At 38.7% G+C, this 13246-nt stretch overlaps 2 protein-coding genes across 5 annotated transcripts in view; both read left to right on the top strand.

Moving 5' to 3' along the window:
- The first annotated feature begins 2707 nt into the window (after positions 1-2707).
- DYNLT2B (dynein light chain Tctex-type 2B) lies at positions 2708-8289 on the top strand. Its single transcript, XM_056797178.1, has 3 exons — positions 2708-2928; positions 6252-6385; positions 8215-8289. The coding sequence occupies exons 1-3, from the start codon at positions 2825-2827 to the stop codon at positions 8286-8288; spliced, it is 312 nt and encodes a 103-aa protein (XP_056653156.1). The 5' UTR covers positions 2708-2824; the 3' UTR covers position 8289.
- PCYT1A (phosphate cytidylyltransferase 1A, choline) overlaps positions 8213-13246 on the top strand; it is a 135077-nt gene continuing 130043 nt past the window's right edge. For 3 of the 4 annotated variants that reach the window (XR_008911757.1, XM_056797171.1, XM_056797172.1), the window contains exons 1-2: positions 8217-8284; positions 9969-10032. Coding sequence is in view for 1 of the 4 variants with exons in the window: in XM_056797174.1 (XP_056653152.1) it covers positions 10031-10032 (2 nt within the window). In the remaining 3 variants the exon portion in view is untranslated. Of the gene's footprint in view, positions 8285-9968; positions 10033-13246 lie in introns of all 4 variants that reach the window. The other variant, XM_056797174.1, reaches the window with a different exon arrangement.

Genomic DNA, 13246 nt, shown 5'->3' with positions numbered 1-13246 from the left:
TTCATTAGCATTCCTAATTAGTATCTCATAGGTACACCTCCACTAGACACAAAAAGGCCAGTCACCCCTTTCCTTATCTAAATTGTTTCTTGTCTCATAGCCACAAAATGTATAAATTTTATGGTAATGAGAATTTAGCAATTCTGTGAAGCATCAGAGAGAAGATTTTGCAAAATCTGTTTTCTGGCTCCACGTCTCCTTCTTTCTCTCTCCTTTCTTTCCTAATTCAAGCCAAATCGCTTCTCCCAGTTTCCTGAACCTGTCCTGGTCCCTGCTATGCGGGTCATAGCAGCCAGCATTGGTGAGACTTTTAGAGATCACATGCCCAAATTGCGCCTTCAAGTTGCCTATGAGCAGTACAAGATGCTTTTGGGGAGAAAGTACTAACAGGTGATGGAATAGGAAAGTCTCCAAAAGAAAGTGATAGATACTAAGCCTTGAAAGAAGCAAAATTCTAAGTAGAAACAGGGAAAGCATATTCCAAGCACAGGGGACAACTAGTGCAAAGGATTTGAGATGTGACATTAAGTGGAATATAGAAGGAGCAGTAAAAAAGCTAATTTGGTTGCACTGTAGTATTTGTGAAGGGCTATAATGCTGACTTTTAATGTGGAGTCTCTTCAGTTAATTAAGGTAGACTATATGGGGGAGATAGGTTGTTTGATGGAAACAGCAATTGTTATAAAGACAAACACTGTTTTCAAAGCATTTCTTGGGGGTACAGATGTAGGGGTGTGGTGATCCTGCTAGAGGTGGAGGTGATGGTGGTAGGGATGAATCCTGGACCAGGCAGCATAATAGCTCGTTTTCTTGAGCACATTTGGAATATTGTGCTTAGTCATTGCAGTGTTTTTTGGCTTTGCCTTCCCAAAATCTATTGTGTTGGTCTGGTTCTTTAGTCTTCATTTGTATTACTGGAGTGGTTTGCTGTTCCCTTCTCCAACTCATTTGATGGATGAAGGAACTGAGGCAAACAGGGTTAAGTGAGTTGCCCATGGCCCTATAGCTAGTAAGTATCTGAGGCCAGATTTGAACTAAGGAAGAAGTCTTCCTGACTCCAGATCCAGTTGTGGTGAAAATTTATTAGCTGAGTCACCAAAAAATAAAAAAATAAAATAAATAAATAAAAAATAAAACAAAGGCTCTGAGACAAAATGAAATAAGTTTATTGAGAGAGGGAGCCAGTTTCACAATAAAGTTGGTCTCCGGGTTAGTACCAGAAGACCTCAAGCATTGTGAGTCAGCCCCCTTTTAAAGCATGGCTGTTTAAGCTAGAGATACATAAATTATGACTTTTGACATAAGTAATTTGACCAGTATCATTCCCTTGGTCCATGCCATTGACACAAGTAGATCCTTTGTTCTTTGCTGTCAGCATGTGTATTCCACATGCCAGTGACTTTGCTGAGGGTCTTAGACCAATTATAACATAAGGAGAAGTTATTTAGAACAATTACAAAACCAGGATAGGTTTGTTAGAACAATTATAATAGCATTAACATATATACTGGACTCAGGTTCTTTGGCTTTCAGTTTGTCAGAAAAATACAGAACCATAACAGAACAGAAATATGAACTAGATACAGTTTCATTGGCGTGATGTGACTGAAGAAGTTTAAATCATGGGCGGGGAGGATATTGGAACAGAATATACATATATATATAATATTATAGAATCAGGGGGGGCATGGGATTTCACATTCACAAGTGCTCTATTCCTTATATTACCTAGCTGCCCAATTTTGTCCCATTAGGAAGTACTAAATAATTCCTGTTAAAATAAGTTGATTTTCAGGCACCATATTTAGTGAGTTAGTCAACAGACTTTTACTAAGCTTCCATTACTGGTCAGACACTGTGCCAAGCCCTGGAATGATATTGACCAATTAACTCATGACCAAAGGTGAGGCAATGGAATGGACAAGGGTCTGGAGACAATGCCCCTTAATTTAATAATAGCATTTGAATAACACCTTGGTGCGATCATTATCGCAATTTATAGATTAGGAAATTGAGGCCAACAATGGCTATTTGATCTGCCCAAGTTCTTATACCTAGTAAAGACAGGATTTGAACTTGGATATATATACAGCTACTTCTAGGAAGAACTGAGAGACCTTTAAGGACCTTAGATGGGGGGGGTGGGGAGGGCCAAGTTAAGTGGTGGCGAATAAGAGACTTGATTTGGAATGAGGAAGATCTGAGTTCAAATTCTGATTCACCTATTTATTAGCTGTGTGATTCTGGCCAAAATCAATTAACCTCTGTCCCAGTTTCCTTCTTCTTAAAATGGGGTAATAATAACATTCCCCTCCTAGGATTGCTAAGTGTATATAGGCTACAATGTTTACAAATCTTAAGATCCATATAAACGCTAGTTATTATTATATTATTTAAAAATAATTTTAATTAATAATTTAAAAAATACATTTTGCTCTTGAACAATGCTGTAAGCACTATGCACTTGCATAGGCGTGGAGGGACCACGACCTTTCTCTTCTTTCCCCCTGGCCCCCGCTTCGTATCCCCTTAGCCTCCTCTCTTCCTTTTTCCTCTTCCCCTCCTCTCCCCTCCCCCAACCATCTCTCCACTTCCAAAGTCACACAACTGAGCCTCCCAATACCCAATCGCGCTAGAGACTGCACACGAGCAAAGCGCTCTGCCCTCCGCCCCCATCAACAGGAATACCAAGAAAGACAGAGGGGCAGGACGGAAGTGACGACACGTTGCTAGGAGACAGTCTCCTTGCGCTGGGGCTAAAACTGGCCGTGGTTTCCATCCTGCCACAGGCCCGGAGCCGCGGGTCTCCCGGCGCCCCGCGATTATGACCGAGCTCACTTCGACTCTCATTCTCGGTGGGGGCGACAAAGACAAGAGCCACGTGGCGTCGGAGAACACCTACATCCTACGGCCCATCTTCCAACAGAGGCGGGTATTGGGGGTAGAGCCTGCGTGCAGGCCGGGGGCAGTTGACTTCGGGTTAAGAGCCGAAGTGTGCTGGGAAATATTTAAGAACCGGCTCTTCGGCCGGAGGCACCCACAAAAATCATGCAGGATAAATTGAATCTACGTCTTCATATCCATTCCATCCCTTCCTTAAGTCTGGAGTCAATTAACAAAGCAATAAACCTGGTCCTGACTGGAAGCCTATTTGTTGATTTCAGAGGTGTAGCTGCTAGCCCTGAAAATTTAACAATCATCTTTGGGCGTTGTAAACGGGCTTTTGCACTCCGTTGAATGGGAGATGCAGTGGTGGAGGAGAGGGATTCAGGGCTGAGGGGGAATATGTGCAAGCTCGGGTCCTGTCGTGGACACACCTGCGGGAGGCAGTAGAGGACGGATTATCGCATCTATTATTTTCTCTTGGGAAGCCGGGGTTGGAAAGCGTACTCGGCCCCCAGCTGGGCTGGGAAGTGCTTCCTCCTCTCCTCCCCCTTCTCCTCCCCTCTTCCTCCTCTCTCTCTTTCCTCTCTCCTCCCCCTTCTCCTCCCCTCTTCCTCCTCTCTCTTTCCTCTCCCCTCCTCCTCTCTTTTCTCTCCCCCTCCCCATCTTTACTCTTTCTCCCCTCCCTCTCATCCTCTTTTCCCCTCACCTCTTCTTCTCTCTTCCCTCTCCCCCTCCCTGTTTTCTCCTCCCCTTCTCAGCCTCCCTATCCCCTTCCCTTTCCCCTTTTCTCCCCTCGCCCTCCCCACAATTGGCATTATATTATTAGTCATAATTTTCTCAGGCCTTATTATATTGTTTGTTGTGTACAGGGGGATGTTGTCCAGGGCTATCAATTAATCCATTAATCAACCAACATTAAAAAAAGTGTAAAAAAAAAACCCCAAACCTCTTACCTTCCATCTTAGAGTCGATACTGAGTATTGGTTCTGGAGCAGAAGAGCTGTAAGGGCCAGGCAATGGGGATTAAATGAGTTTCATAGGGTCTTACAGCTAGGAAGTGTCCAAGGTCACCCAGGACCTCTCAGCTTTAGACCTGGCTCTTAACCCCCTGAGCTACCTAGCTGATCCCTCAACATTTATTAGAGTACCTACTATGTTCCAGACACTGAGGATACCCCCCTCCACCCGAAAAAGAAACAATCTACCCACCAAGAACATAAGTGAATGAAAAATTGTTTATTAATAATTGCTAATTTATATATTATATGCAAAGCGCCTTATAAATCTCATTTCATCCTGACATACTGCTTAGGAAGGTAGATTATCCTCATTTTACAGATGAAAACTTGAGACATACAGTTTAGATTATTGTGACTTCTAGTTCCTGTATCCTTCTCTGTTTTCTTTTTTCACAGCCCTAACTTTCTTCCCTTCCCAATCTTGACTGTAGAGTTAACCAATTCAACTCTCGAATCCCTTGCCTACTTGTCCTGTTACTGCTCATCCCTTGCCAAATTCCAGCCGTGGATTCCTATTCCTGTGCTGATGAAGTTATACTACTGTGCTGAATGTGTAAACTATAAATTCACCTTACCCAACTAAGACTGAGCTTCCACCCACTGTAGTGAGGGAATCCTTTTATTCATTCCCTATCCCTACAAAAGCTATTCCAAATGGTCCCTTAGCTCCACCAGCTTCATATATCTTCTCCTCCTTCTGGCTCTTGAATCATTTCTCTCTCTGGAGGTCATTTTCATAATGAGTCCTTTGGAATTGTGTTTGGTCATTATACTAAGGCTTTCTATAATAGTTTTTGTATACATGTTTTCCTGGCCCTGTTCTGTTAACTTTGTATCAGTTCACAAAAGTTTTTCAGAAACTGTTCCCTTCATCATTTCTTATAGCACAATAATATTCCATCACATTTTTCTACTGTAACTTGTTTATCCATTCCCCAATTGATGGACATCCTCTCAGTTTCCAATTCTTTGCCGCCACAAAAAGAGCTGCTATAAATATTTTAGTGCCTGTGGATCCTTCCCCCTTTTTTAATCTCTGGGTCTAGTATGTTAGTATAGATCATATTTCTAGGTCAAGGGGTATATGCGCACTTTAGTAATTTTTGGAACAGTGCCAAATTGCTTTCCAGAAAGTGAATTTTCATAGGCAAGGCCCCTATGCTTGAAATGCTCCCTATCGTCCTTAAAAGCTGAGCTCAGAGATCAGCTTACTCTCTGTAGCCTTCCCTGATGTCCCCAGCTACAAGCATTCCTTGTTGAGTTGTTTCAGTCACGTTTGACTCTTTGTGACCCCATTTAGGGTTTCTTGGCAAAGTTACTGTAGTGTTTTGCCATTTCCTTCTCCAGCTCATTTAACAGCTTAGGAAATGGAGGCAAACAGATTTAAGTGACTTGCCCAGAGTCACACAGCTAGTAAATTTTTAAGGTCAAATTTAAACTCATGAAGATGAGTCTTCCTGATTCTAAGCTCAATCCACTGAACTAGCATTCTTTGTCTAGTTTTTCCTATTTTCTCTATGTTTCTCATTTCCCCTGTCATACTTTATTTACCTTGTATTATAACTATTTAAATATTTGTCTTATTCACCCCAGAGAGAAAACTTCCTTAAGGGCAAACAGATTATCTCTATTACTAGTAGGTAACACTGTTGTGAATATAACTCTGTTGTTTGCTAAATTTGAGTGGATGAATAGATTCTTCGTCTAGCTTATGAAAATTCAGCACAGGTAGCTTAGCAAAATTTTCTTTAATCTCTTCCTTCTCTTAACTAGGACACAAAATTTGATGCAGATTGTTTACTATGTGATGAAATTGAGGAACCTGGGAGTTCTGATCTTATATTCCAAAGAGTTGAGACAATGATAATGTTTTTTAAAGGGTTTTAAATTAAGAATCTTAACAAATATAAAGAAAAACACCGATAAAATTAAACCAAGTATAACCATATATGCGTATGTGTGTATATATGTGTAATATATATATATACTTTTTTCATATTTGTAAGATTTTGTTTTAACTTTTTATAACACCATAAAAAGTAGGTCTGTAACTATTCTCTGGATGTCAAGACCTTACATACTTCAAGTGTCACCAAATTTCGGAATAAGCAAATTGTTTATTTATGGCTTCAGTTTTTCTATTTGTAAACTAGGTATACCACATGGTATATTCATTTATTTCTATAAATGGACTTAAAATCTTTAGTAGAAGAACTCTGAAATGTATTAAAAGTGTGTAAAGGATGGAATGAAGTTGGGTTCATGAAATGAAGTTGAGATTATAAAGTCCCGGATCAAATAATCTCCAGTTTCAATGGATAGTAGTTGATTTTCTGTTTCATTTAGGTTCCGACCCTCTACGGTGAAAGAATGCATCCACACCATACTCAAGGAAGAATTGGCAACAGCTCAATATGAGCCATCTGAAATGCCTGCCCTCACAAAGTATTTGTCAGAGAGCATCAAAAATAAATTAAAAGGTAGCCACAATGATTTCTCAGAATATTTTATTTCCCTCTTATCCATTCTTTCATATCCTTGTTGTGGAATCTGATGGTTCATCAGGTACATGTTTATCAGTTTTAGTTGACCAAAATAATTTGAATGAAACTGTAAGTAATGCACATTGATGGGGTTATTACTGAGCCAGCAATGTGTGGGAAAGAATAAGGATAAGGGGGAAAAAAGCATTACTACAGGAGGCAGTTCGATTTACCCAAGTTTAAATACTGGGTCCCTTTGTGCCCAAGACTCAAGTTTTGGGTGCTTTCTATGGCTCAAGCCAAACTTTTACTCATAACTGTTGGACAAGATGCCTTTCTCTCACAGGGGAAGACATGTCAAATGGAGGGAGCCCTTCTCCTCCAGAAATACATACCCTATTTTAACAGAATCATTATATTTTTTGAGACTATTTTCAAAGTAAAGCTATAATTCTACCAAAAAGCCACATTTCTTGTTGTGGTTTTCAAGGCCATCTGTAGTTGATCTCTAACCTACCTTTTTGAATGCTAGTCCAATTTGTGTGGTTTACTCATTCCTATCTTTGCTTTTGTTCTTGCTATTCTTACCAGTTGGGATTCTGCTTCACAGCAAATTTAGTCATTTTGCAAGACTTATTTCCAGTCCTTTGTTCCATGAAGCCTCTCAAGATCATTCCAGCACTTATGAAAACTAAAAACTCTTGGAGCATTGATTGTCTGTACCATTCATTTGGCAATTAATCTTGTATGCCTTATGACATCTCCTATTAGTCTGAACTGTTACTTAGCTATTGTTTCACTTCTGTTTCATATTCTTTATCTAATTATAAACTTCTTAAGGGATGGACTGTGTTTTATACTTTAACCTACATTATCTAGCATGTTACCTTGTTCACCATAGGCATTAAATATGTGTTACTTGATTCCAAAGCAAGTTGCTTTAACTTTGTTTTATTCTAAATTTGTTAAAGATTACAAATTCTTGAACTAGTGGAATTCAGTCTTAAAATTTAACCTTGGTAAATGTGTACCTGCTTAGCCTAGTCCTGACAAAGATAACTCTGTACCTGTCTGTCTGTCTGTATCTCTTTCATTTCCTCTCCTCTCCTTTTGGTAAGTTGTTAATTTAAAACATTTTAAAATATTTTTTTATATTTAAAGCCAGAGTAATTTTTGACTGCTCCATATAATGTTCTTTATATAGAGAGTTTGGTTTTTTATTGGTATCATTTCCCAGTGCAGAAAGTTGAAACCCCTGCAAGGTTCAATTATATTTCCTAAAACTGCTTTGTTTAGGAGTTTCTAGATTAAAAACTTGACAGTTCAGTTTTATTGGAATATAACTGTTCATAAGCACTGAAAAGGGAGCATGCAGATGTTACTTTCCAGAAAGCCTCATAATAAATTATATAGTTCGGTTCGAAAACTTCTTTTTGAAATGACTTGATTATTCTAGCAAAATGTAACTTTTAGATTACTTGGGTCACTTTATATATCCATTCCTTTTCCACTGATTTGCTTTTGTCATCTTAATAACAGAATTAAACATAGTTTTCTAGAACAATCATAAGATGGATATGTTTTATGATTTGATTATCTGGGTTCCAATAACTTTAGTGTCTTGGGTAAATATAAATGGAATTGACTATCAAATTTTTTATTTTTTTTTAACTGAGAAAAAGACTCATTGATAAGTATAGCTTATTTATTTATATTTATGCTTCCTGCTCTGTTGCTTATGGTGGCATTAAGGTAGATTTATCTTCGATAGGTCATTTCAGTCTATTTGTTTATAACTCCATATTCTTCTCTTTCTTCCCTTTTAGAAATGGGATTTGACCGATACAAAATGGTGGTACAAGTAGTGATTGGAGAACAAAGAGGTGAAGGAGTAAAGTAAGTCCTTACCATCACTTCTTGTTTTGGGGGCTTCCCAAAAGAGGTTATATTAAGTTTGCTGCCTGTTAACAAGATTCTTTATAAGAGCGAATGAAAGGAGGCAGTTTGGTAGTACAGTAGAGAAAGAGCCAGGCCTGGAGTCTGGAGGATCTGGGTTCAAATCTGCCCTCAGACATTGTCTAGCTGGACAAGTCACTTAACTGAACTGCCTAGCCCTTGCCACTGTTTTTTTTTTAATTAAATTTTATTTTTTTCCTCAATTACATGAAAAAATGATTTTTAAAGTTTGAGCTAAATTCTTGCCTTTCCTGCTCTCCCCCCTGGTTGGCAAGCAATCTGATAAAAATTTGACATATGTAATAGTGTAAAATATCTTTCCATATTAGTCATTATGTGAAAGAGAACTCCAACTAACAAAATAAAAGTGAAGAAATAAAGTGAAACATAGTATGTCTCAGTCTGCAACCAGACTTCATCAATTCTTTCTTTGGCTGCTCTGTTTTGTTAGAACTGATGCTAAAACAGAAGGTAAGGGTTTAAAATAAACAAATAGTTTTTAAAAAAGTAAATAAAAAAAGCACTAGTAGAAAAAAGGGAAAAAAGAAGAAATTGTGGTTCTTACTGGCACAGAATAGTAACCATGATTAAATGTGGGTCTTGAGGGGCTCTCCTACATCACCAATTTTGCTTATTGGACATTTCAAATTGGATTTATAGTCAACATTTCATACTCAACATGTTCAAAATAGAAACCATTATTTTTATCTTCCCTCAAACCCTAACTTGCCTATTTCTATCCAGGATACTATCATCCTTGTAGGCATGTAAGTTTCCAGCACTAGCGTTATCCTCAAATTCTAACTCTCTCTTATCCTCTAAGTAAATCAGTCTGATTGATTCTACCTTTACAACATTTCTGTCTCCCTCTCATGGAAAATGTGCTTTATAGTACTCTTCCACATGACTGACATTCCTAAAATGAGAACTTGGGTGACATGTATTTTTACCTGAAAGGTAGTTTAAATTTTTACTGGCTGTCATGACGATAATAACATTTGAATTAAAAGGACTGGACCAAAGAATTTAGGTTTGACATACTTTTAGCACTAGAGAAGCAAATCAGAAAATGTTTACCTGTTAGAAGTATAACTTGCCTTAGGATTAGTGAGACACAAATTCTTTTCTATATTCCTGGACTATGTGTAGCAGAGTCTAGCCAATGGTATAGATATTTGAAGGCTGGGTAGTTTGGTAAAATGAACACTGAATCTAGGAATTAGGAAGGGCTTTGGTTTATTTCTGCATCTCCCAGTAATGAACTGTGTGACCTTGGGCAAACAATTGACTTTTATGGACCTGATTTTTTAAACATATGAAATGATGGAAGTGCATTAGATGTTATATTGGATCTTCCTATATCCAGAGTTAGAGATCTTTGATCATTCATTTATGTCCCTTTCAGCTCTAAAGTTCTCTTTGTCCTTTATCAGTGTGCAGGGGGCAGTGACTAATTCAATATGAAACATGGGTATTATTGACTTTAAAAGCCATTCACAAACATCTCAGCCAGTCTTATATAAGAATGTCTTAAGGAAAACTTAACCAACGACCAAATATTATATCAATTATAATTCAGATTTCTAGCATACTGATGTTTCCTAATTCTCTTTTGGCTGGTTAGTATGGCTGCTCGATGTTTCTGGGATGCAGACACAGACAACTATACTCATGATGTTTTTATGAATGTAAGTATCTTTGGGCCTTTTTTTCCCTTTGAAGACATGGAGATTTCTAGTCATATCAGAAACATTGTTTGTGAAGCATATTAAATATGAAGTATTTGAATCAGAATCAAGATGGTAATGGTAATATTAGTATTATACTTTTGTGTTAACAAAGACAAATGAACAGATCAAATAAAGGCATTAAGGCCATTCTGTTATAAACACTGTAATCTTCATAGGCTACTTGAAAGTAGCATCATATTTATTCAATATGTACTATGTGCACTGCATTGATAAATTTCTGCTGTGAGGATCCAACTAGCAAAAGTGATGATTTTTCCCCTATTTTCCTGGGTATATCTTAGAGCTATTTCTTAGGCTTGTGTACTGCTCTATTTATTTATTCCAAAACTCTTCTTTAGTGCCTTCTTATAGCTTGGAGATGGCCCTGGGTTTTCAAAGGTTTTGTGAATCAATGAAAAATATTAAATGCCTACTAAGTGGCTAAGCACTGGGGATATAAATACAAAAGTGAGATAGTTCTTATCCTTAAGGAGCTTATTCTATTAGGAGGGGACAACATATATGGAAAGGAAGGAAATTACAGAGATGATGGAGCCATATTTGATATATTTTTTTATAGAAGCAATGGTAGTATTGATTTTATTATGGTTACCAGAGTAAAGACATGGAAAGAAGGGAGAGAGCAATATGTACACTCCAGGGTGGAGGGCAGATTTGGCTGCATCAGCTTTGTGTCTGGCTATTAAGATAAGAGCAAGCTAGCTGGGGGCAGTTCGGTAGCTCAGTGGATTGAGAGCCAGGCCTAGAGACAGGAGGTTCTAGGTTCAAATCTGGCCTCAGACACTTCCCAGCTGTGTGACCCTGGACAAGTCACTTAACCCCCATTGCCTTGCCCTTACCACTCTTCTGCCTTGGGAAGCTGTGCTCACTCACTCACCAGTCAGACAGTTTAGTCTCAGAGTGGAATTTAAAGCTTAATGAATTCATCTTTGTCTCATTTATCTGTGACCCCCATAAGTGTCGCCACCAGCCTTGTGCATAGTGCTGTTTTGGCAAAATGAAAGAAGCAATGATGAAACCAGAGCCATTTCTAAGCTGTGGGGCACGTGGTCCTTGGCAGGAAGAGAGCTACTGGGAGAAAGATGGAAGTACCAGTGTCAGTGCCTTATCTGCAACCTTTAGTCCTAGAGAGTTGCCTTGGAGCACTTAACTACTAATACATTTGCCCAGGGTCACAGAGTACATGTCAGAGGTGGGTGGAGATAGAAAAGACAACATTTGCCAACCAATTGAATATGGGGAGTAAAGGGAGAGTCTAGAGTTAAGGATGCCACTTAAATGAGGTGGTTACTGGAAGGGAGGGGGGCGGTGCTCTTCAAAGAAATAGGAAAGTTTGGAAGAGGGGTAGGCTTTGGGGGAAAGATGATATTTCTGTTTTGGACATAATTGATTTTGAGATATCTATGGAGCATCTTGATTGAAATGTCTAATAAGTGATTAGTTCAGGAGAGAGAATAAGGATGGATATGTAGATCTGGGAGTCATTGGCATAAGATATAGTCATTGAACCTATGAGAAGAGAGATTATAAAGAGAAAAACGTCCAAGATAGAGCCTTTGAATATACCTACAGTTAAGGGGTGAGGCATAGGTTATGGTCCAGAAAAGAAGAATGAAAAGTCAAGTCATTAAGCATTTATGAAGTACCTGTTGTGCCAGTCACCGGACTAAATGCCAGGCATATGTAGCACCCGGGGAATTTTAACCAATAAATAAATAGAGGCCATTTCTCTGAGTGGAACATTATTTATTAATAGGGGCATGCGATCTGTTAAAAAAGATGATCACAGGTGCCTTTGTGCAGAACCCCCCCCCCCCCCAAGCCAGATGGTATCCTTCCATCATCTTTCGATGGTGCATTCTTTCGACCTCCCCTGGAAGTCTTTATTGGTAGATATTTTAAAAGAGGAGGTCATCTTAGAGATCTCACTTTCTCCCCATTACTTCATGGGAAAAGGGGGAAGGAAAGGCTTACTCCTCAGGTGGATAGATTCCTACAACTTCACTAAGCTAGAGAAGGAAACATGGCTGACCTGGCCTTTCTAAGAAATAGAATGTCAGCTTGTTTATGAAACCCAGCTTACTCTAGCAAGCCTAAGAAAAATATAAGTTGCCTCAATCATATTTTCAATGGCTCTTTCCCCTATTGTAGATCTGATCAACCTCAAATCTAGATGATATGTTTAGTCAGGACAAAGAGGCTTGGGCTTTGGAATGTCTCAGGGAGGGTATCCTTGCTTATAGATAAGTATCCATCCTGCCTTTAACAAAAGACAAAGTTCCCAGCCTGGTTTGGTTAGATGCCTAGTGGCCTGGGATTAATTACATTTGCTTGAGAACTGAACTACCTGACCGTCAGAGGTTGGGGGTTTGAGAAAAATGAATGGATTCACATAGAAATATTGCTAATAATGTAATTCAACATTAATTTTCCTCGGATACAAGGAAGGTAAAAGACAGATCATGCTCTCAAGGAGCTCACAGTATAAAAGGAGAAGGCAACACTTGAGCAACTGTGTACAAACAAGAGAAGATGCAAGATAAATTGAAAATAATCAACAGAGGAAGGGCACTAAATTCAGGAAGGCTGGGAAAGGCTCTTTGAAGGCAGACAAGTAGTAGGAGAAGCAGGAGAGTAATCAACAGTGTCAAATGCTGTAGAGAGACTCCTGGTGAGGACTAGAAAAAGTCATTAGATTTGTCCATTAAAGAATAGATTATTTGTAACTTTGGAGAGAGCAGCTTCATTTAGGTGAGGTTGGAGTACAGCTTGCAAGGAACTGAAGAGTGAGAAGAGAGGAAGTAGAAGCAATGAGTAGAGAGAACTTTTCCTGGGAAAAGTTTTGTGAACGGGAGGAGAAATAACTTGGAATACTGGGGATAATAAATAGTTAATATTTACATTAATAAATAATATAAATAATAAAGGGATAATAGCTTGCCAATATGGAAGGGATCTAGTGAGGGTTTTTTAATGATGGATGAGATCTGGGGTATGTTTGTTACCATTAGAGAATGAGCAAATATTAAGGTAGAGACAACATTAGAGAGAGATGGAAACTTCACGTTAAGATAGCTAAGCGAAGTGTAGCCCTCCTTTTACTTCAGTGTGGATCTAGAAAAGCCTTTACCTCAAAGAGGTCCAAAAAAGG

This window comes from Monodelphis domestica, chromosome 4, assembly GCF_027887165.1.
Source record: "Monodelphis domestica isolate mMonDom1 chromosome 4, mMonDom1.pri, whole genome shotgun sequence".
Classification (NCBI taxonomy): Eukaryota; Metazoa; Chordata; class Mammalia; order Didelphimorphia; family Didelphidae; genus Monodelphis; species Monodelphis domestica.
The sequence above is the reverse complement of the archived record's forward strand: the minus strand, read 5'-3'. Positions and strand labels throughout refer to the sequence as shown.